The sequence below is a fragment of the Wyeomyia smithii genome, chromosome 1 (assembly GCF_029784165.1).
Source record: "Wyeomyia smithii strain HCP4-BCI-WySm-NY-G18 chromosome 1, ASM2978416v1, whole genome shotgun sequence".
NCBI classification, from domain to species: domain Eukaryota; kingdom Metazoa; phylum Arthropoda; class Insecta; order Diptera; family Culicidae; genus Wyeomyia; species Wyeomyia smithii.
In genome coordinates, this window is record NC_073694.1 from 68,021,127 (window position 1) to 68,046,429 (window position 25,303).

General features: G+C 37.8%; 1 protein-coding gene across 12 annotated transcripts in view; it reads right to left on the reverse strand.

Moving 5' to 3' along the window:
- The window catches only part of LOC129724438 (sex determination protein fruitless), a 658,376-nt gene that overhangs the window by 318,951 nt on the left and 314,122 nt on the right, over window positions 1–25,303 (reverse strand). Inside the window, exon 1 of one of the 12 annotated variants that reach the window (XM_055679397.1) lies at window positions 6,399–6,992. The exons of the other annotated variants lie outside the window; for them this stretch is intronic. Within the exon in view, the coding sequence (XP_055535372.1) occupies window positions 6,399–6,400 (2 nt within the window). The 5' untranslated portion in view covers window positions 6,401–6,992. Of the gene's footprint in view, window positions 1–6,398; window positions 6,993–25,303 lie in introns of those variants that run through there. 12 annotated transcript variants of the gene reach the window in all.

Here is a 25,303-nt window from a genome sequence, read left to right on the forward strand (position 1 = left end):
TTATATCAGGAAATAGTAGAAGTTCGAAAGACATGCATCCAATGTAATGCAGCACTGAGAGCGGAGGTTGTAAGGATTAATTCGCAAGATAGAATGATGGATCAGGAAACAGGTGTAGCGATCGATAAAAATAGTAGGGTAATGTATCATGATCCGACCAATTTAGACTAATTTCAAGGTACATCACTTTTCATGTCACATTTTCACCATTAATATTACATGTAATCATTGGGATGGCGAGCAGTAATCATTGCGTTTGTGGATTGGGGTACCAAGACATTGAGCACGTGGTTTGGGTGTGTGCTGAATTCCGCGGCGCCAGATCTCTACTTTTGGATACCCTTGCTCAGCGAAACTTGCCATACATGCTACATGTTTATAGCTACTTGAAGAGCATCAAGGTGCCAATTCAACAGCGAAAAGAATCTCGGATAAAAAAACCATGTTAGTTTTAGTAATAGATTTAGTTTCAGCTCGTAGTCGGCGAGGATAAAAAATTTGCCTTTAGATTATAAGATATTTTAGACCATAAGGCATTAGATTTAATTGGCTCCGTAAAACATTAATTTGTATTGTGCCGTGTCAAATAAATGTTGTGTGAAAAAAAAAATTACATGTAATCATAAATAAAATATATTTATTGGAAAAGTCTATCGGTTCAGCTACAAAAATAACGATTTATAGCAAATTTGACGTAAATTCATTTAAATATATCGTTTTTCCTGACCATAGAATTTGTATGATGATCGAACCAGTGTGCTTCTGAGACTTCAAGCGATTTTCCCCTTCGCGTACTGGGCTTTACTTGCATGGTGTTTGGTTAAGGCTTGATATTGATAAACTAGATATTTTTTCGTGATTGTAAAAATATTTTCAAACATTTTACATATAATTGCGAAAAAGTTATGAATTATATTTGAGTTTCAAGTACGACAAATTTGCTTGTTTAATTTGTGGGTGTTTTTTCAATTTCAGTTTCGTTTTACCGATAGCTGACTCCACCAGCACAATTTTGAGAAACGATGTATGTACAAACTTGTAGTCCCCAAGTAGTACTACAAATTTCCGAATATTGCAATGCTCTAACTTTAATGCCTGAAGTGCGATATTCAGTTAATGGTACTTGTTACGGAAGTTACCTCACGGTGAAAAATATTGCACTCTCACGCTCAGGCGCGACTTATTGCTTTTAAAGTGAAATAGCAGCTAAACTAATAGAGCTAGATGCTTGATGTCAGAGAACAACTTATAAAGTGGATTTCAATGTTTAATTTAGTCAACAAGAAAATTCATGTTTATCACACATTTCAGAGAGAAAATTGCTGTTTAGTTCTCAAAAAACATTTTATTTCACATTTGTTTCTTTCTAAGTGCTTCTTGTTTTCTCTAGTTGGACGTTTTTAAGACACTATTGATCACGAAATTTTCTCAGCTTCCCAACGAAATCAACAGAAATGAGCTAGCTCTCACACTTCTGGTGATAGACCTCGTTAAAGGCAAACATAACCGAAAACTGAAAAAGTGAATAACTCTGCAGTATTTTGCAGAATTTTGACCATAGGCGTAGAAGGATTTTTTTTCATCAAATAGAGTCCTCTATCACCCCTCAAAGGATTTTAAGTTAGTTACCTTACACCCTGTAAATTGAAGAAGCGCTGCTAACAATGCGATTTTAATTTAGTGAGATCGGCCATCTCTTCACGAAAGCACTATCTGTCATTTTTTCAAAACTGATTTATTAGTGGTTATCGCATCTATTTGATATAGTTATTTAAAAGAATAAAAGGTATTATTTTTTACTTATCAAAACTCGAATCAAAGTTTAAGGTACATTGGCGAAAGTTATCGGTGCTATGTCATAAATCTTCTTGTAGAAACCTAAGTCATATTCGTCACTGTATTGGACATCTAAGACCGTTTTCATTAAGCTTAACATGTTTGAGATGCCTCGTCGAAAGCCATGACAACCAAACATTCACAAATATTAATTTTCATATTTTTTAATTTATAACTCTCTCGTAAACTGTTCGAAAATTCGCGGGAAGAAGTGCTTCCTAAATAAGGATAACACTGAGTTATATTTTCTCTATTTGAAGCATAGTGGGCTCTTAATAGTGAAGTTTTAAATAATTTTGCTTTAGTTTGCGAACCTTACATCGTTTTTGAGAGGTTAATTCATAAATATCATTTTTATTCTGTTCCAATAAATTAAACGTGAATCCTTCATTGGGTATATCAAGCATAAGTAAAGTGAAGCAATGATGTCTCAGAAGTAAGTTGGTCCGATCATGGTTCAATGCTGGTCCAATCATGATACAAACCCGTCTTTTGCGTTTCACCAACAATTCAAACTTTTAAGCAAATATTTCATATAAAAAGTGTTCCTACATTAAATTTAAATGTTACAGAAGCATATTACTGGAAAGTATACTGCAATATTTAAATATTTGATTCTAAAATCACTGCTTGAAAACAAGACTTGGTAACAATTGTAAAGGCAAATTGCGCTCGAAAATAGACCATTTTTAAAACTTTTTTAACAATAGCAATATTTAAGTAATCTGAATGAAACCTTCTGAACCTCACCAGAAGAAGTTTTTTGATGATGCGTGTACATATTTGATACAGTTTTTTATTCAATATTTGAGAAATCTCTCATATAAAAAAATGGTCCGATCATGGTACATTTTCTGACTGGTCCGAACATGATACAACACCCTATACCTCAGCACAAGTAATGTTACAAGCATTATAGTAACATTCATTATGTTCCTTGATACTGGTGAGGTGGATCATTTAGCTGAAGAATTGGAAACTCCGCATGAGCTGAGTAAAAGGATTTTTCACACTATATTCTTTACAACATGAAAATGTTGGAAATGAAATGATTAGCTCGCTTCAGCGATGTCATTATTGTTTTGTTTTATTTGAAATTGTTTTGAACCTATTTTAGTTGTTTACGTGTATAGTAAAGACACAGCTGGTTTGCCTTAACACGGTTTTGCAATCTCTTGGTCAATCACCCGTTAGTGAGTCGAAGGTTAAACGATCAAATAAATACAGTGGAGAAAAACTGCTCAAGGCATCAAAAGCTTAAAAAAATCTTTTGAGGCTGTTTCTAGTCAGCAAAATGATTGTCTAGAGAGTGCTGGATAGGAAATGGTTAGGCAACCCAAAGAAAAATTTAAAATTTGTAATAAAACGAGCGATAAAATCCGCCAGTTGTCAATGCTGTCAGGTTTGATTCAGTTAAATCTGTTCCGGGGAATGCATTCGGCGACACCTCTAGCTGACGAACCATTTGAATGAAGACATTGTCTTCATTTCAATTTAACCTATTTCAATTTAACTCCAAAAATTAACAAAAATAGTCACGTACTACAAAAATCAAACGTTTATTTCTGACAAACGTGTTAAATAAATTTAATTTATGAAACGCACGTTGTACTTTAAGGGGTTATATACCTTTTTGGTCGAGAAAAATGAGGGAAGTTTGGATCTATTTTTCAGTGCATAGCACCATTTTCATTGCATCAAAGGGGTATTTTTCTGAAAGTACAGTTTATCAACAACAACAAAATACGTTTGATTTTGAGATATACCAATTATTACTGGAGTAATGGCCGTTTCCCCGAAACGCTATTTTTTTGCAGAGGCTTGCGGTGATCCTGGTAGAGACTCAGCGGTTCAACCGAAATCAAAAAACTCATATTATTTCATTAGTTTAGAAGTATGCCGGGTCCTTGAACGATCGCTTTTATGAGTATTTTGTTTTCAGTGCAAACGGGAACGTTTTTCCCAAAAAATGCACGTTTTGAGCGCTAAAAATTGCATTAAAAATTTTTTTGCGGCAAAATGTAACTGTATGTTTCAAAAAGCGATCGTTCAAGGATCGGCGAATTTAATAACGAAAATTAAAAAAAAAAAAAGATAAAGGAAATCGGTTCAGTAGTTTTCCCGCAATCAGGATCACGGCAAAGTCATTTTTCGGAAAACACTATTCCGAGATAATCGCGTGTAAAGTTTAAAGTTTAGCTTATGCGGCCTTGGCGAGGCGCGCTGCAAATCGCTCTAACTTTCTTCCTATTGCTCAGATCTTTATGAAAATTTGTGAAAATGTTCTCAAGGTGTTGTATAATACAATAATTTTTTTTCGGTTTTTTGAAAACTAAAAAGGTATATAACCCCTTATCCCGGATTTGCGTTCTAAGAAGAATAGTAATCTGATGTTGATGCTGATATTCGTAGTATTTAGTTTCAACTGAGAATCTATCACTGACAGTGAAAATTTGCAACCCTGATTGAGGAATCATAAATTTTAAGTTTTTATCTTTTTTTTCAAAGTTTTTTACTTTCTAGTTCTACTTAGTTACAGGATACTTGTTAATTCAGTTCTGAAAGTATACAAAACCTATGTTTGGTAGCAATAATAACCAAACACTTCGTTATAATACAATTGGACTTACATTAGGACAAAATTACACCATACAACAATGAAAAAAAAAATCTCACTCGGTAATCAACAAATTAAAAACATTCGGGCAAACATAAAACGGCCGTAAATCGTACATCAAGGGCTCAGAAAATAGAATAGAATTCAACTGGTTGTTTCTCTGGCCAGTTAGTTTGTAACATGGAGATATATTTTAAACCGCGGATACCAGCTTATTGAAGCGCTGTTTCCTTTGCTCCGTATGAATGCGTTCGTAAGAACGCATGCAATCAATCTCAAACAAGCACGGACGACACACGGCACAGACACGGCCCGGACTCAGCCCGGACTCAGCCCGGTCCCAGCACGGAAGCAATGGGGATAGCACTTAAAGCTGACTCTGACTTTGCGGCTGCGAAGCTTCCACTCGGAATCTCTGAAAGTAACGGCTACTAAGGTTTGCTTTTCCAATGGGAACTCGTAGATTGGCACTTTGTCCAACAACCACAAAGAGACGTAATTATGTGTAAAACAGTACATAACATTATCAGTTTACTAAAAAAATAATGCTGGTAGAGATGGCAACTTACTGGCACGTTTCTATCTCTCACACTGAGAAGTCATTCCAACTTCCACTGAGGGTGTTGAAACAATAGCCAGCTATAAATAATAGTCTCTACTGAGTAAATGTACGAAGTGCGAGGATTGGATAAGCGATACAAAACTCGATTCTAGAACTACGCCTTTACGTTCTACGGTGGTGTAACGGGAACACATCTGACCGGAGATTGGAAGTTGTGGGTTCGAGTCCCACCTGCTGAACTATATTTTTCGTAGTTTCTACAATCATATTTTCAGTTAGTTTAATTTTCTATCTTCATTACTACATTTACTCCTTAAATTAAAATAAAAAATAAAATAATAAAATAATAAAATGTATGCAAACTAATTTGTTGGGCATTTGAGTATTTACGTATTATAAGCCGTTTGTTTGAAACTAGGAAATATTCCCGGAAACATTAATATCTTACACCATGATAAATTTTCGATTCTTCTGTTGCTACTAGATCGGGTTGATTATTGCTTATATACCTCTTGGAAATGATTCGGTTTCAATGTTAAAAAATCTTGACTCCTTAGCATTGTAAACCTTATTTGAAGTAGTTTTAAATAGGAAATATAAACATATTGATGAATTATTCGGATAGAACATTTCCGAAACAATTTTGGCTACCAATTGGAACGAAGTTTCTCCATTCAGGTAAACTAAAATCAGCTTCTAACCAGTCAAGAATGAAACGGCCAGTGGAACAGAAAAAGTGCCAGAACGGGAGAAGATCTGCCAAACTGTTGGCATCGATAATTTACCACTCGACCCCGTTCCGTCAAAGCGCATTGGGCCGAATTATGCAATTTCGCCACAGCATAAACAAATCTACGCACATTACTTGCCCAGTCGGATGCGATAATTGTGCTATAACGCCTACTTACAAAAGGCTCACGTAATGCACATACAGCACACAAGCACAGCAGCGCTCCGGCTGGCCGCCAACCTGCCAGCTGTCAGTCTGAACTGAACGATTCTCCGTTGGCAACCGTCTGACCGGCCGTCGCACCAATACAAACACCCGAGGAAAAAACCCTCTCCTGTCCCCCACCAACCTAACGGAACCAACACAAATGAACGGCTATTTAGTAATTACAGTCTCCACGTGGAAAAGGGCGGCTGGCGACGAAAGGCGACGTAAACAAGAGCAGAAAAAAAAGAATCACAACATGACAGATGAAAAGTAGAACTTTCCCGACCATCCCAGCAAACTTTTCCGTTCTGCCGGTGGCCTTGGACAAAAGGACACAGGCAAGCTTCGTTCCACTAATTATGTAGTAAATAAAGCTGTCGAAAACATCATGCAAATAACAGCCCATGCCCGAGCAACGCAGCGATAATTGGCTAAGCTTAACTTACATTTTTACTGATAGCTGCCCACTTCGCCATTCACACCCGATGTTTGAGGTAGTTTTTTTCGCCACTTTCCCTGTTCCTTGCACTGGGCACTTCAGATGAGGAAAAAAATCCGCTATGCAACTGTTTAGCTAGAGCAAACCTCAGGAACCTGCACTGGTCACTGCGCGCACCGGTTATTTTTCGCACTGCTGGAAACTTGATCTTACTGTGCGCGTTCACCGTAGGCCCGCTTTGTGGACCGAACCCGAAGCCCCGTCGCTCGAACTTACTAATCTTCACCTTTAGCGATAGGAGCTTAGTTGCGGCTGCTGTTGCTCGGCTGCTCGCAGAAATTTTGCCATCAAACCAGGTTAGCCGACCCCTAAATTTACTTAACACACAACCGAAGTAGGCAGACTGGCAGGCAATGAGTTTAGATCGGTACTTCGCTTCCCCGGTTGCTATGACGGGACGGGCGTACAGCAAATAGGTACGTACCTACGTGTGGATGGACTCTGCTGGCGAAAAAGACACCACACACGTACGTCACACACAAAACCGCTCACCGCCGAGCCAAACTCGAGTCCAAACCGAATCAAACACAACGCACAACATACAGCACGGCACAGCAGATACCGACGAGAATGGTTCGCTGCCTCACCACGTGTCCTCCTCGGGTGCCTAACCGACGACGGTGCCCTTCCTGATTCTCAATCCGCCACCCACCGCAAGCCCTTTGTTGGCCAATCGATTACAAACGACGGCAATCGTGTGGTGTGGTGTTACACACATATTAGGGCAAAGTCGTTCGAAAGTAAGTCGATTGTCGGATCTTTTCAACCCACCCCCCAGCCACCAGCAGCACAGCCGTAGCCATCCCGGTTACGCCACCCGCACGCCCTGCATGCGAATTCCGATGAACCCTTCCGAGCAGAGCAGAAACCTGTCGTGTACATCAGCACAGTTCGGCGGCTGGCAGTACAGCGTCGCTTTCGCGCCTGTTCCTGCCGTTCTTTTTGTCGCCGCCGCCGCCGCCACCATCGTGACAGTTAGTGAAACTCGAGCTCCTTAGTGCCCCCAAGCGCGTTAACCGGGGGAATCGAAAGTGATCGACGATTCTGTTGTTGCTCCTGCGGAGCTGCCGGAGAGTGAGAGCGATTTGTTTTCTGTTGCAAGGTTGCCAACTTGATGATGTTGTTTTTGGTTTTAAATAATTGCTTTAAAAATGTGTATGCTTAAGGCAAATCTCAAGTTATTTTAGACGGAATCAAAATAAAAACGCTTCGAAACAATCGTACAAAACTTGGGTCTGATTATTGTTTTATGAATAGTTTTGTTGTTGTTGATTGTATCCATATTTTACAGCAGGTTATGTGCTGAAAAACCGATTTGTACATGTACTATATTGAATTTAAATGAAATTCAATTAAAACGTTAGGTGTTATTTTCATATTGACAACACTTTGCAACAAGAATAATATTTTTTGTCAAAAGTAACTTTTTAAAAGGACGTATCTATGGAAGATTTTTTTTGGGCTTAAGTTAAACTCTATTCATCCAAAAACTACGTCAAAGAAAATCAATTTTCAGATAAAAATTACACTGAAACATCACAAAAACAAAAATAATTAGGTACATGTAATTTTTCTCTACAAAAACCATCTCTGGACTTACCCTAAAACCTGACAGAAAACTAGCGCATTTTATCAAATTTAGAAACCATACGGTAGGATTCTCTTTGATCTCAAGGTTTAATATTTTTTATTTTTGTTCATTTTTGTAGAAAATTGTTTAAGTGTAAGCCTATTGAAATGACAGTTATTTTAATTTTTCCTTGAATGATAATATAGAGTTTTTGAGGCAACGAGGTGAAAAATTCGATGATCTATTTATTATTCTGTTGATTTATGGTCCAGACTACCAGTTTTCATGTTAAAACATCCTACAAAAGAAATCAATCAAGACTGTTCGATGCAAAAATAATTGTCCCAAATGATAGAGGGAGTACAGCTTAAAACCCGCAAATAACAGTGCTGCGTAATAGACGTCGAGAGTCATGTTAAGAACTCCAAACAAATTCCAAGGAACCTGTATTTTACTGCTAAGGATAAGTTTGATGGTCTACATAGAAAATGTCCAAGTTCGCCAAGAACTATTTGATTTGGAAAGCGTTTTGCTGATTTCACGCCGAAAGTTATTATCTCCCCAATTGTTCCGAAGCTGCACTCAATCGAGAAATACTGGGCTACCATGAAAGAGCATCTTCTGAAACTTCCTGAAGATGTGAAGACATTTGAAGAACTGAAGAAATCATAGGTAAATATGTGGAAAATGGTCGATTCTGAGGACTTACAAACCTTATGGCCAAAGTGCGGGCACAAAAGCACAAAAGCAAAGTTGCGAGAGATTATAGTTTTTTAACCATTTTTGTGAATTCTGGTGCCCCTAGCCGTTACCAAAACATATCAACTTACGTGAGAGTGTCGCATAGTAATTGCTTGCCGAGTTCGTCGCCTCAACGTAATGTTTACGATAAAACACATTTGAGTCTCTGGGAAAATTTTAGCGGCTACGGGCACCAAAATTCTCAGGAATGGCTAAAAAGTTAAAACCTTCAATTTTTTTAATTTGAGCTCTAAGGTGTGGCCTGTGTAGACCAGTGTAATCAATAGAAGCAAAATTAACTTAATTGTTGCATTTTTCACCCTGAATATTTGATGACAATCCGATGAAAATCTTATTTAAATTAGTTTCCTGCAAGAAGTCCACCGCAAAGGTCAAGTTTGCTGTGTAGCATCGTTTAAATAGAAAAAGCTATTGAAATTCGCTTTTATTCCACTGAAGCTGCTCTTCTAGACATAGAAAAAGCATTCGACAGTGTATGGCATAAAGGGTTGATAGCTGAAATGTGCAATTTCCGTTTTCCTCTTTACATCACAAAAATGATACAAAGTTACTTGACAGACCGCACTCTTCAAGTTAACATTTTGAATAGTAAATCTGATAGGTTGCCTGTTAGAGCTGGTGTACCTCAAGGAAGTATCTTGGGTCCAGTCTTATATAATATTTTTACTTCTGATCTTCCTGATTTACCACCAGGATGTGAGAAATGTCTGTTTTGTGACGATACAAGCATTTCCGTAAAAGGAAAAAGCCTTCGTGTCATATGCGGTAGGCTGCAAAAAAGTCTAGATATATTTTCTTCATATTTGCAGAAATGGAAGATTTCTCCTAATGCATCAAAAACACAATTAATTATTTTTCCCCATAAACCAAGAGTTTCTTTTCTCAATTTCACTAATAATCATGTTGTTAAGATGAACGGTGCAATCTTAAATTGGTCTGACCAAGTTAAATATTTAGGGCTAATTTATGAATTAAATCTTACCTTCAAGGAGCACATTGAGAATATCCAAACAAAGTGCAACAAATATATAAATTGTTTGAATCCTCTTATCAACAAAAATTCTAGACTTGTCTGTCTCTAAAATAAACTGTTAATTTACAAACAAATATTTAGACCAGCAATGTTATATGCAATCCCCATCTGGACAAGTTGTTGTACAACCAGAAAGAAGATGCTTCAAAGGATTCAGAACAAACTTCTGAAAATGATATTGAAGCGTCCTCGCTGGTTTAGCACGAATGAACTACACAAACTAACTAATGTGGAAACAGTAGAAAATATGTTAAACCAAATTATCTATAAGTTCCGCCAAAATTTGTTGCAATTCTCAATTACAACGATTAGCTCACTTTATAGTCAGTAAGATAGGTGTAAGATTAGATTCACGTTTAATTTTAAACTCCTTTTTTTCTCTTGACAAGTAGGTTTACAATTTTCCTACAATTATATTCACTTAACTGTGGAAGCAATTACAATCTTTTAATGAAATAAAGCTTAAAATATATGTAATAGTGTTGATATGTCACCGTTTGTGGCAGAACACACAATAAAAATTCTGAATAAATATTAGTAAACAATTAATTCATCACAAAACATCCCCCCCTATTAAAAAAAATGAAATTCGTTTTTAAGTAACTGATTTAACGACTCATATACGCTTTGACAAATGGAGTTTGCCGTTCGTGACCAAAGGCACCATAAACAATGAGAACTACAAGCTGCCTCCAAAAACGGCTCTGGTTGTTTTTATACAACACGATTAAAAACCTCTGTTTTAGCCCGATTTGTTAATTTTGTGGCGAAAGATATAAGCCAACCTAACTGTCCTGAGCTCCATGGTGGAAGACAAGCTTGAAACCTTTTTTTTTTTGCACTAGCTTTATTTTAATCGAATGAGTAGACAACAAGTTATACACGAATATGTTCTACGGTAGACAAAACTTTGAGTGGTTTTTATATAGAATAATTGTGAGGTGAATTAAATTAATGTAACAAATACAGTAGCAACGAGGAGAAGGAAAAAAACAGAGGAAAACCAACTTTAGCAAGAGAGGGATGGGAATAATGAAAAAGATAAGAAACTGAAAACTATAGAAAAAATGAGACATTCAAATGACAAAAGGACGCTACATATAGTGAGTGCTAAATACTACATAAGCAAGTGCCACGACAAGAATGGAGGCAGGCCAGAGTATGAACGGTGCCGCAGAAACCAGAAGCAACTGCCTTGTGGCTGAAGGATGTGACTCGATCACTTGTGCCTTGGCCGAACTAGTTGCCATGGACATGAAAGACATTCATCGTCCGGAAACCTTTCATGTATTATCCCACTTAAGCGCGGATTTTAACGACGAACAGATAAAAAGCCTCATAGAGAGCCGAAGTAACGGTATAACCACGAAAAACTGACAAATGATAAACCGCACAAACGCCGACAGACATGCCGGATGGACAACATACATGGATGAGGAATCACTACAGATTTTAGCTGAGCGCCACTTCATGATAAACTTCCGTTTTGGCGAAACGCAACTCCGAAGAATGGAACAACTACCACGTCAGACCTCTAAACCGAAGGAAAAGGAGCCCGCATGCACTGATCTCACTACCGCCCAGTGATTCGATAGCAGGATCTAGCGGTGCCAAATTGGTGGCTCCAAGACCAGGTCCTTAGGACTGAATTGATGGCGACAGAAAAAATCGATTAGTGGAGAACGATAACAGCTCCCTACGGAAAGGAATTTTTGACTCTGCCCCGCCTAAAAGACATGAGGAGCAGACTCAAAGTAACAATGGAACCAATTCGCTAAAGGTGCTTCCGCTTTTGTGTGAGAGGTTCGAAAAAGACATGGTGGACATGGCTCTCATTTAGGAACCATGGTCCAATAGAGGCAAAATACTCGGAATTAAATCAAACAAATGTAAGTTATTTTATGACTAGAATCAAAGTTCATCTACAACTGCTATTCTCGCTAATGATACACTATAATGTTACCCTATTACAGAGTCCATCAAAAGCGACAGAGTAGCGGTCATGGTTGAGGTCCCAACCACCAGAGAACGGACTTAGATCATTTTGGCCTCAGCCTACTTCCCGGGTGATGCTCCTGAGGTCCCTCCGCCTGAGATCGCAGCGTTCGTCCACTACGGGCGTCCATCATTTGCTGTGATGCCAATGCCCGTCATATCACACTATCACACTGTAGGGAGAAGTACCGACATCAAAAGAAGAGGTGAGAGTTTTTTTGATTATCTTTTATCTGACACCGATGACATATATAACACAGACCGACTTTTAAACCGATTTTTTTCGAACGCGATCAGAGAAGAAGTTCTGACACTATGCAGTCCTGAACTGGCATGTCTCGGACGTGCTCTCCAGTAGCTGTGCCAGCAAAATATTCTGCAGCGTACGATGGTAACTGTTGCTGCCGTATGAAAAATAAAGGTAAGGTGTTCCGCAGTGCCTGGAAGTCGACTCGTATGCAGCTCTTGTTTCTCAATGTCGCGTACCTCTAACACCTATACTCCACTCGCTATTGTGTGAAAAACTAGACTGAAGCTGAATTTTCTACACGCAGTCTTTTGTATCGAGTTCAGAGTAGATTTTTGCCATGAGGGCGTGGCCACGCAGCTTAGAGAAAGACAAACGGAACAAAACACTCTGTTGAGTCAGAATATATAATAACACAGTACAACATTTTTTTTGCCTTGGCTTCTATGTATGATTTTTTGATGAAGTTTGCTGCGAAAATATATTTCCCGGAGTTTGAACATATTTCAACTTAAGGGGCAACAATGGCGCCATATAAAATTTTTGAGAAACTGAAAATTTTTGAGGTTTTTTCGACGCCATTTTGTTCTAAGACCAAATATCAAAATTCTAACAGTTTGTCCGCATATTAGCATCTTTTTACCCATCTTTTGAAAAAAAAAACAGATCTTAAATCGAACAAAAACTGAGCTCAAAACGGTGATTCTACGAAACCGGTTTTGGCATAGTTTTAGTATATTTCACAAAGCAAAATAATATCGATTATTTCTGACTATTAATGGGTATTCGATAATATATTAAAGTGATAGTGAAATTATATCTTATTTTGAGTGAAAAAGTCTCAGAAATCGAATGGTAGGTGTCTGATCAACGTAAAATGTCAGCAAAATGTCGATTTTGTCCCAATTCCTCTACAATACAAAAATAGGTTTATCTGCTGACATTTTACGTGGATCAGACACCTACCATTCGATTTATGAGACTTTTTTACTCAAAATAAGATATAATTTGACTACCACTTTGGGATACTATGTATTACCAATAATGCTCAGAAATAATCGAAATTGTTTTGCTTTGTGAAATATACTAAAACTATGCCAAAACCGGTTTCGTAGAATCACCGTTATGAGCTCAGTTTTTGTCCGATTTAAGATCTGTTTTTTTTTTCAAAAGATGGGCAAAAAGATGCTAATATGTGGACAAACTGTTAGAATTTTGATATTTGGCCTCAAAACAAAATGGCGTCGGAAAAACCACAAAAATTACCGGTTTCTCAAAAATTCAAAATGGCGCCATTGTTGCCTCTCAAGTTGAAATATGTTCAAACTCGGGGAAATTTAGTTTTGCATAAAAATACACAAAAAAAAAAAATATAGAAGCCTAGTCAGAAAGAAAGTCAATTTTTGTTGCACTGTGTAATCGCTATAATCGTTTGAAATCTGACGCAACATTTGCCAGTTTCATTTTCAATTTTTCAAAATGTAATCTAGTATAGAAAACAAAGTCGTAGTCCTACGTCAAAAAATTTCATATAGCTCGTAATATGTAGGAGATAGAAACATGAATTCATTGGCAAAGTTTCTTGTTTTGAGATCACATGAAACTTTGCTGAAGACGCTATGCGTCTATCTCAATCTAATGAAGAAGTAAATTTTCCATCTAACTTTTAAGTGGACCGATCACCCATTTTTCTGTATCAAAAGATGCGTTGTTTAACAGCTTAAAAATTCTATGAATACACATCATGGCTATAGGTAACATTTGAATCACTATTCAACTTATCGAACGAAAACGCCAAAATAAAACAATGTGCAAAGGTTAAGTTTTTTATGTAAACTATACTGCCTTTTTTCGCATATCAGTCCCATCTGAAAAATCATCGAGTTGTAAAAACAGCGCTTGAAGATATTTTTCTTGTTTTGGGTATTTCACCTGTTTGGAGTGGGTTATTCTTATTTTTCGACATAATGCAATGAAATTGACCTTAATCCTAACTCCTTCATTAAGGAATCACCTTTTTCGTGAAAACTACAATCAAAAATAAGGAAGAGACTGATATGCGATTATTTAGGCAATCGAGTAGCAGAATAATCGCATTCCAGTCTCACTTATGTGGGCAAACGTTTATGGCCGCAAACAGCTTCTAGATATGCTGCATGGAGAATGGCGGAGACGTCCACCTTTCACTTGTACCGACCTTAAGGTCGTCGTTGAATAAGCAAAATATAAGATTGATGTCTTGGATAAGCTACTGAGAAATTTCTCTTTTTACTTTTTCAATGTTTCGCAATACGTGCTGAATAAAATTATTCCGCATTAGCCCGTGCATATAGCATTTTGGATAAGTGGTACTGAGAAAGGATAGCTTAGCTTAGCAACTAAAAACGATTTCCTCTGAGCTCTGGCAATTTTGAAGAGAGCGGATCATCTACAGAAAATTAACCCCTTACAGAAAGCAGCATTGTTAAAGGCCACTGTTGTCCCACTGATTGACAAAACCAATAACCTTTCGGGGACGAACTTTCAGAAAAAGTTGCAGTTTCAGTGTCTACTCAAAATTAACTTTTATGTGGAATTTATCTAAAACAACCTTGCGTTTATTGATTATTTGATAATTTTTTAACAGTAAAAAGCTTGAAAAACAGCCCCAAATATTTCTTGTATGAATTGAAGAAAAAAATTTGGCCATACTCAGGAAAAACATTTGGTGGGACTAATATGCGATTATTTTTAGGATGGGACAATTTGATCTCACATTTTTTCTGATATTTAATTCAAAAACGATGAAAATTCATATGGGATATGGATTATAGGCAATATATCCAAAATGGTGTTATTCTACACAGAGTTGTGTCGAAGTACTAAAATATTGAATATAAATAGAAATCAGTTCATCCAGACATTTTTTTCATTAAATGTTATATGATGATAAAATCAGGTGAAAAAGGTAATAAAATCGGGGGCCGGTAAAATGTGTATAATAGTGACTTTAGTTATTGAAATTTATGTATTTATTTTTTGTTACTTTGCAAGAGTAAATGTCTAAAATAAGGTTAATTCTTCGAAAATATATTTCTTACTCATATAGAGTGAGAGTTTACAGGATAAAAAAAAATTTACTTCTAGACGAAATCTTTGAATCAATAAGAGTGAAAAATATTGTCGAGGATATCTGCGACATTGAGTTTTGTATTATAAAAAAGTATCGTTCTAATTGAGGGAACAGTTATACCTACAACATTCTTTAATTCTAAACACAAAAGTCCTAATTATTCGTTAATAGAATTTCCAAAATCAAATCCCTAATAGCAAATAAATTATCTTGATCTGCCAACCCAGTCGGGAGTAGGAAATCGTTCTGTAATAGCGAGAGCGATGTGGAGCTTAGCAATGGGCAAGATCGATCCGATTTTTGCAAAATCGATCTTTTCTGGTCGATTCATCGATTTTTTGAATCGATTTCTCTGCGCGCGATCTTCTGCTGAATCGATCCTTTGGATCGCAAGATCGTTTTCTCCGCCTGAAAAAGAAATGTGTGCAAAACGGATTGAAAACAATAGTGATTGCATTTATTATTGCTAACGTAATCGGCGGCCGAATTCCGAGAACACTTTTCTTTGAAGAGTAGAAAATTTCTTTATTGATAGTATACGAAATTTTTTTCTTCTCTCTGAAGAAGTGTGTGCTCGGAATTCGGACACTGATTTGAAAAATGTGTCAATTTTTCACCGGGATGTCCATAGTTGAAGAATGGGCTAAAATTCGATAGACATGAAACCGAGAAAAACGCATTTCAAATGTTTTTGTTGGTTAAAACATTTTTTTTACGTCCATGACAACTTTTTTCATGAGTATGTCACCATCCCCATATCCAGCATATACAGCTTTTCACGAACGGTAATGGCGGATAGTGCACGCCGCCCATTTTGACGTTTTCTGTAGGTCAGGGAAGCTGGATAACCTTGTCGTCGAGTTGAAAAAGAGCAATCCGCAGCCAAATTAAGTCCCTCCAGTATTTTTAACGCAGTAACCATTTTTTGCCTTTGTAAACGCGACATCAATAGACAAACCCGTATGAAATTTGGCTAATACGCATGCGTTGTGAAATATATCAAGGATTAGGGGTGGGTGAAACGGCTCTTCTGCAAGAGCGGCTCTAAACCGACTCATGGTTCACAATGATTCACGAGCGTTGACAGTTCGTGTTGTCTCGGTAAACTTCGGGTTCGCGCGAACCAAACAGTTCTGGTGCACCCAAAGAACCGTGGTTCTTTTTCGTGAGCCGTTCGCCCATCCCTAGCGAGGATGAAAAGAACGACGAGACAAGTTTGCACCTCGAACTGAATATAAATTACCAGACCACAAGACCGCCTCGAAAGTTTGACATATATTGTATACAATCATTACTATCTGATTGGTGTACATTGGGGTGGCAATGGAAATTGACTTTGACAGTTTTATTTAGAAGTAGTGTTCAAAATTTCGCCTTCACGAACAGTTAGCAAAATTTCGATTTTTTGGATAACACCCGACCTCGACGTTTTATACATTTCTAATAACCAGTTCACATGATGTAATATCGCCCATCTTGATTTCAAATCCAATACCCCAAATTTTCCGTGAAAACTAGATGTATATATGTTTCAAGATAGACGATATCACGTGATATCTGCTATAGTGTGAACAAGGCATAAGACATTTGGCACAAAAAAAACTATTACAAACTGTGCTTTTCTTCATAAGTCGAGAAAGTGAAATTTAGACCAAATACTCCTGAATTCCGATTTGCTGAAATTTTGCATTGCATTGGATATTGAATTCACCATTTTGGATATTAGCCAACATTATTTCATATTTGCTACCTCTGCAAGTGCACTTTTTGAAAATTGGCTTCCGTAGGGACGTTGTTTACTATCGTTGTGGGTGTTTACTATCAAGCACCAATTTTTTGATTTAGGTAGAAAAGGCATATTCGTTCTGCGGATGTTACGTTTTTTTATGAATTGGGTTGTTCAGCTATATCAGTTTTTCATATCATCTGAAAGATCTTAATTTTCCAAGTAAAACGTGATTTAAAAAAATTCTATCATTGTCCTTCGCTTTTTAAATCACGATTTAAAACTTCTTGAAATCTGCTCGAAACCGCTACAATGACAGTTCGCCCATCTACCAACTGTCATTGTAACGATTTAGAGCGAATTTTTATTTTTCATTTAAAATCCGAAGGAAAATGATATAAAGTTTTAAAAAATCACGTTTTGCTTAGAAAATTACACTCTTTTGGATGATATATAAAAATCGGAAATCCGTGAATAGCTAAACAACCCAATTAGAGTCAGGTTTTTTTAAGCGGTTTTTAATACGCGGATTTTTTTACGAGTTTTTTACGCGGATTTTTGAGTTAACGCGGCTTTTTCACGTGGATTTTTGAATTACGCGGATTTTTGAATTAACGCGTTTTTTTTTTCCGCGACACCGCGCTAATTCAAAACAATTTTCGCGAATTTCCGAATTAACGTGGGTTTGGAACCAGAAACGTTCAAGTGTTTATCTAGTAAAAGACTTAGTCCAAAAAATACCCTCCGCCCACCGAAAGATCCGGAATGACCGTCAAAGAGGACAATTTTAAATACTGGTTCTAGAGCGTCTCGGGTTTATTCTAAAGCCCTTCTTGCTGGATTACTTTACGCGGATTTAAAAAAAACGTGTTTTTTTACGCGGATTTTTAAATTAGCGAGGTTTTTTTTTACGCGGATTTTTGAATTAGCGCGTTTTTTTTCCGCGACACCGCGCTAATTCAAAACAATTTTCGCGAATTTCCGAATTAACGTGGGTTTGGAACCAGAAACGTTCAAGTGTTTATCTAGTAAAAGACTTAGTCCAAAAAATTCCCCTCCGCCCACCGAAAGATCCGGAATGACCGTCAAAGAGGACAATTTTAAATACTGGTTCTAGAGCGTCTCGGGTTTATTCTAAAGCCCTTCTTGCTGGACTACTTTACGTGGATTTAAAAAAAACGTGTTTTTTTTACGCGGATTTTTAAATTAGCGAGGTTTTTTTTTACGCGGATTTTTGAATTAGCGCGTTTTTTTACGCAGATTTTCGAATTACCGCGGTTTTTAATGCGTTTTTTTACGAGGTACGTATCCCCCGCGTAAAAAAAACCTGACTGTATACAAGTTTGGATTGCTCTTAGTGCATCCGAAACAATAGACCATTTCACGAACTGACAGGTGTCACGGATCCTGCTGATGTTCTTGATGCTTTCACGTGCATTATGTCAGCGGTTCCAAACTTTCTGTGAAAATTTCGTTCATGAATCAAGTTCCCAAACGTCTCGTGAAATGGTCTATGGGATGAGCGACAACGAAAACTTTTAGTAGAAAATAAAAAAAAACGCTAAGAGTACACGCGGTAAAAGAAGATGGCAATAAACTAAAAAAGCCGTATCGTTAGTAGATGTTGTGTACGAAAACTCGTTGAACATGATTAATAAACCAGAAAACGCAAACAAAACAAAATCTCCATAAATATAGCCAAAAAAAGTCGTAAAAAGCTTATACCGAACAAAAATCGATATTTTGTTAAATCGATTTTTCAGGCTCGATTTTCTTATGAACCGATTTTATTGATTTTGATTAATCGATGCAGGAGAATCGATTTTTGTTCAAAGATCGCCCATTGCTAGTGGAGCTTCACTAAACTCAAACCAATCTGCCAAACAGCTGACCAACCGCCCGCACACACATATACACACGCACACTAGGCTCCCCCCAATGAGACAAGAAATCGTCGAGTTAGTTTTAGGACGCGGTAGCGGTGTGGTATGCAAAAGAGAAAAAGAGTAACCGCTAGGCGGAATGGCAATAATAGCTGCCCTACTGGTGGTGTGCGAATATGCTTTTGATGTGTATACGTGTGCACGCGAATCGAGCTCAACGAAATAATTCGCTCCAAAACACGTGGATCGGAAGGGAAGCCTGGCTCTGCCTTGTGGTAGGCTGTTTCAGCCGGCCCGTCATCGTTTGCCGACCAGTCTTCCCCGGTCGTGCTGATTACATTTCGCCAAACACACATAGAGACGAGTTGCTTAGCTTGTTCGGAAGTCGAGCTGCTGATGTAGGCTGGTGCGTTGAGATGTAATAAGAGAGCTCACGCGGTTAGGAGTTGAAGAGAACCAAACGGCAAACATGCGATAAAAGCACACGTGCAAAAAAAGACAACTATCCGATCTGGCAACGATAGGCCCCGCTGGGTGTGAGATTGCCAAAAACAGATGGTACAACAATGTGGGTATGGGTAGGCCCGGCTGGCGATGGGAACGGAGTGCGTTACGCATTAAAGTGGAGACTTTAATCCGAGTGTAGAGTATAGAAATGTTAAACGAAGAAAAAATAGCAAAGCTCTACGGTGGGCGATTGCGGAGCTTCAGTGTGGCTCAAAGACGTCGAAAGCTCCGCCTGCGAGCGTTACTGGAGGCCTGAGTGCTGATCGATACAACGAACGTCGTTTTGTGAAAGTTTGTTCGGAATTATTCTTAGTAGCTCAATGGCAGTTTTTTATAAAAAATATTTTTCAACACGGCTGTTCCTAGGCCATGTGATCGGGTTGTTTTTTTTTTTGTTGTAATGTTTTTTTTTTCAACAAAAAGTCAATTCGATAAGTAATAAACAACAATAATGTCAATACTAGTCAAATGTCGAGAAGGTTGCTACTCAACTTCGAAGAGTTTTATTAGTTAAGTGAAAATAATCAATGTTTCTAATAAAATGCTGAAACAATATTTTTGGAAAAATGCTATAACAATAATATTGCAGCTATTGTTACCCTGTCGAAAAACCCATTTTCAAAATATCTATCTTAACCTTTCATTCCGACAATTTCCATCACCTTAGCATAATTCCTTCGGCACGATTGCAACACCTTCAAAGTGAACCTTATTTATCACCTCATCCGTTGGCACTCTCTATCACTTGCTCCCATCGTCTCAAGTGCCATTGCGTCACCCGGTCCCAGCAGGGGAGGACGATACAAACGCAAGTATCCTGGGTGAGCAAAGTGCATTGAAAGAATCCGTGGCCGAGTGAGCGACATAACAACAGCCCCAGTAGGGAGGAGCTGAGGACGATTCGTGTCTGGCCCCGTAACTTGCTAACCTTGCCCTCAGCAGCTGGTTGTAGCGGAGGCGAATTTTTTTTTGCAACCTACTCTCTAGCTCTGGTCTTATGGATTCACCACAACGATATCGTACCGGGGACACCATGGAAACTAGAGATGGTCGGGTACGGGTATTTTTACCCGATACCCGTACCCGACCCGTACCCGACGGGTTCGGGTCGGGTTTCGGGTAACACCAAAAAATATTTTTCGGGTTCGGGTCGGGTACGGGTAATTTAAAAACCAAGGCTTCGGGTTCGGGTCGGGTACGGGTTTGAAAAATTCTCAACTGGTCGGGTACGGGTCGGGTACGGGTAATTCGATTTTCGTGCATTATGAGAATTTAATTATTAACTTTTCTAGCCAAGGTGTTTTAGCATAGTCTTGGTCTGGGAGGGAGAAACGGATACGACGCAGCACAAAGTTGCATCGGTAACGGTATCATTGATTTCTATAGAAGAATGATTGCATTTTTCTTGACCGTGGACTTATTCGAAAAATTCTTATTATGTAACTATAACTCCATCACAAGTAAAGCAAATAGTATGCTGGGCTTTGCTAAGCGGTTCATCCACAATTTTCAAGACCCGTACACTATCAAACTATTGTATATTGCATATGTTAGACCTATTGTAGAATATTGTAATCTCATATGGATCAGTCCAAAAACATTTCCTTCTTTACGCGGTTCGCAACTTGAATTGGACTGCATTTCCTCTGCCAACGTATGAAGCACGTTGCATGCTCAATAATCTGCAAACACTTGAACAACGCCGCGAATTTGCAATGCTATTCTTCGTCAATGACATTATTTCAAATCGTATAGATTCATCTGCATTACTATCACAACTCAGCTTTAATACACCTTCACGGCATCTTAGAACGAGAGAATTTTTTTCAGAAAAGAATTGCAGAACAAATCATGCAAAAAATGGTCCCATAAATCGAATGATGTGTCAGTATAATCTACATTGTAAAACCATTGGCATAACAATATCAAAAAAAAAAAAAATCAAATTAAAAACTGTCTGAAATACACTAGAAATATCGTACTGTAACAAGAACATTGTAAACACTATATATAATAACTTTAATGAAATGTTTATGTAGTCTACATTTGCTTGACGAAATAAATATAGAATAAAAAATAAAAAATAACATCCACACAAGCAATGAAATTAACAATATTTTTTGAAACATAATTTTTCTGTCCTTTGGTAAGCTACGAGTATTGAAAGTTTGCCGATTTTTTTAAAAGCATTTTTGTTGTTTAAACGTGTAAGCAATGTTTGCAAATAAACTATTTTCGGCAGACCTCCTACGTAATTATTACTCGGGTATCAAAAAAAAGTCGTTTGGTAATAGTTTCGAACTATACACTTCATCACGGTTGAGTCTCCTGATTGCTAAGATGTGCACATAAAACTCGTCGCTTAATTTAAGCTCTACCATACATGCATTTTTCACCATTCTCCGTGTTGTGCTAGTAGGGTAAATTAACAAAATAGAAATTTTCAGCAGTTTATATGAATCATACGTATGCATACGAAATAAATAATTGAAATCCCTGATTAATTTTAATATGAGGTATCTAATGGAACCCAAATTCTACGTACACAGTTATGAATAGATATTTGCTGCGTGAAAAAAATGATCAAATTTTTCAACATCAGAAAAGCGGACGTTCTCAGTGACAGATGTCACGCTGGATTCTGGGAGCACCAATACATCGCCTGGAACTCTGGTTCATTAAAATTCGTTCACATGAACACTCGGGTCTAGTCCAACTCCAGCCATCATCTCGAGAAACCACACATGACAATCAGTGCATAAAATATGCGAGGTAATCAGGTATTTAGAAAAAAAAAATAAAATAAAATAAAAATCCAGGACGGGTCGGGTACGGGTCGTGTACCGGCAATTTCGAGGTATTTTTCTTTCGGGTACGGGTCGGGTACGGGTACTTTAAAATAAAATTTTTCGGGTTCGGATCGGGCACGGGTATTTCAAACAAACCGGACTTCGGGTTCGGGTCGGGTACGGGTTTGAAAATTCTCGATGAGTCGGGTACGGGTCGGGTAACAAATTTCCCATACCCGACCATCTCTAATGGAAACCTATCCTATCTGGTGCGTTGATGCCAAGTGCTATGGTCGAAGGGAGTACACTTTACACGTGTCTGTCTCCAATCATGTGCTGGATGGGTATTATTGCGCCCCGGATTGTAGAAAACGGAAGAACAATACTCGCTCAAGTAACATTGCAGTCAGATAAAAAGGAAAGCTTTTATAGGTTTCGGTTGTAATTTGACTATGTAAATTATGGGGATTGGAAACGTTCGTAGTCGGAGGACGCTCAGTAAAATATTTCTTAGGTAAAATGACCTATAATTATAATGCTTTGCAGACACTGTTCCGATTGATTATACAGTGCAACAAGAACTTACTATTTGTTCTGCCTTGGCTTCTATGTATGATTTTTTTATGTACTTTGAAGCAAAAACAAATTCCCCAGAGTTTGAACACATTTCACGTCAAGGGGCATCAGCAACGCCATTTTGAATTTTTGAGAAATCGGAAATTTTCGATGTTTATTCGACACCATTTTGTTTCAAAGCCAAATACCAAAATTCTAAGAGATTGTCCACATAGCAGCATTTTCTTACCCACCTTTTAAAAAAAACAGATATTAAATCGGACAAAAACTGAGCTCTAAACAGTGATTCTACGAGAACAGTTTGGCATGGTTAATATCGAGTATGTATGAGCATTAATGATAATGCGTTAATATCTAAAAGTGGTTGTTAAATTATGTCTTATATTGAGTAAAAAAGTCTCAGGAATCGATCGGTAGGTGTCTGATCCACGTAAAATGTCAGCAAAACGTCGATTATGCCCCGATATCCCTACAATACTAAAATAGGTTTATCTCGACGTTAGGGTAGCTTATTTGAAATCTGTTTAATGTAATATCAAGAGTGTAAGAGATACTCAAAGGTACAATAACAAATTGTCTTTACATGATCCTCCTCCTTTTGCAAGGAGAAGTCGTAAACAAAGAGAAGTGAGGTTAAAAATATTCGGTGAGGTGGTCTATAGTATCAAACCTTATGTTTAAATTTGACATTTGCTTTTCAGTTGTGAAAATGGTTGCTTCGACGCATCAATTTTTGCTCGAACTACTCCGCCGAATCAACTGTCACCAACGCAAAAAAGTGGTTGTAGAACATTTGTCAAACACATCGTGATAAGCAAAACTAGTCGGCCAGACAACGATCGCGAAAGTGGTACGTGAAGATGCTGACGAAGTTTGATTGCATGGTACAGGATGATGAAACTTATGTCAAGGCAGACTTTGAACAGATTCTTGGACAAGAATATTACACGAAAACTGGAAGAGGAAAGGTCGCAGAGGTTTGCAAATGCATTAAGCTGTCGAAGGTGGCAAAGAAATATCTCGTGTGGTGGGCCATCTGATTCTGTTGTTTGAAGAACAATATATTCATCGCGAAAGTTTCCGTCAACCAGGAAATTTATGTTCAGAAATGCCTGAAAAAATGTCTTTTGCCTTTCCTTTAGCAAAACAGTTGTTCCGCTACATTTTAGCCCGTGAACAACGTCCAGGTGGTGCCGAAGGACATGAACCTTCCAAACATATGAGCCGTTGAGAGCAAAAGTGGTACATGTGCCATTAAGTAAATTTTTCACGAAAATACTCAGATAGTAAATTATTTCCAACAATTTTTTTTAAACACAACTGCACTAAATCATTGCTGGAAAGGTTTCAAAAGACGGTACATGAAAGCATAACGAGTTCTGGTTGAGAAACAAACTTCAATGGAAAAACATGTACCACTTTTGTTCTATGAGAAAAACAATGACAACCAGAAAACGTTGAGAGCAAAAGTGGTACATGTCCAGTGTGAGCATGAAGGATGCATTATAGCTCTCTAATCTTAGGACATAGAACATTCATGTCTTCAGCAGGGTTGTCCAAGCGATTGAGTACTATAGAATGATGATCTGTTTGTTGAGCAATTCTGTCTCTTCGTGGCGCTGGTGTATATGTATTTGGTAACTGCATACGAGTCGATACTGAAATAGGTAAAATGCTTTTTGTTACAAAATAGTCACGGGTACACTAGCACCACGTAGTGAGAAAATTCCAAAGCAGACAGATCTTCATCTGAAAGTACTCAATCTCTTGACCAACTTTGCTGAAGACATGATTGTTTTATATCCTAAGATCCTCGACTTACAAGTCATCTAACATGCACAGACTGGACATGCACCACCTTTGCTCTTAACGAAATGGTGATTATGTTAATTACCAAAAATTGTGTTGGCTATAATTTTGGTTTAGGTTATCAGATCTCGGTTTTTCTTGGATATTCTAGTACATTATTGCATTCTGCATCAATTTATGCAAAAAAACCCAAAAAGTGTAAAAATGGCACATGTACCACTTTTGCTCTCAACGGCTCATATCAGAACTGCGCCTCATAGAAAAATACTGGGCTAACGTCAAGCGAATCCTCAAGAAGTCACGAAAGACAGTTGTCAACGAGTAGCAGTTCAGGGCTCACTAGCGTTGTGTGGCGAATAGTGTGAACGAGAAATCTGTACAAAACTTGATGGAAGAGAAAGATCCAACAATTCGCATTCCCCAAAAAGGAAGCTTAAGTTAATATACGAGTACGAATTGAACTTGACAAAGAAACATGATTTTTATTTTTACACACACATACACAATACTGTTGTTGGTGTTACAGAAGTGGAACCATCATCGCTTTACGCAAAAAGTAGGACAGATGACACAAATCCGATCGAGAAAAGATTGATCCCATGATAACTGCTTCCGTTGCTGATCCCACCAGCCCAGTGTCAACAAACCTTCCGACACAGAATTTATTTCCGACAGCTGTAGGCAATTCGTTACCTACCTATCTCTAACAGTTAATTCTAGAACATAACATTAATATTATCGTACCTAACTGACGCGACAAAATCGTTCACAAACGAAAAAACGAGCTAATTAATATAATAGCTAATTAATATAAACAATATAGGGTGATAGTGATGAAAGTAG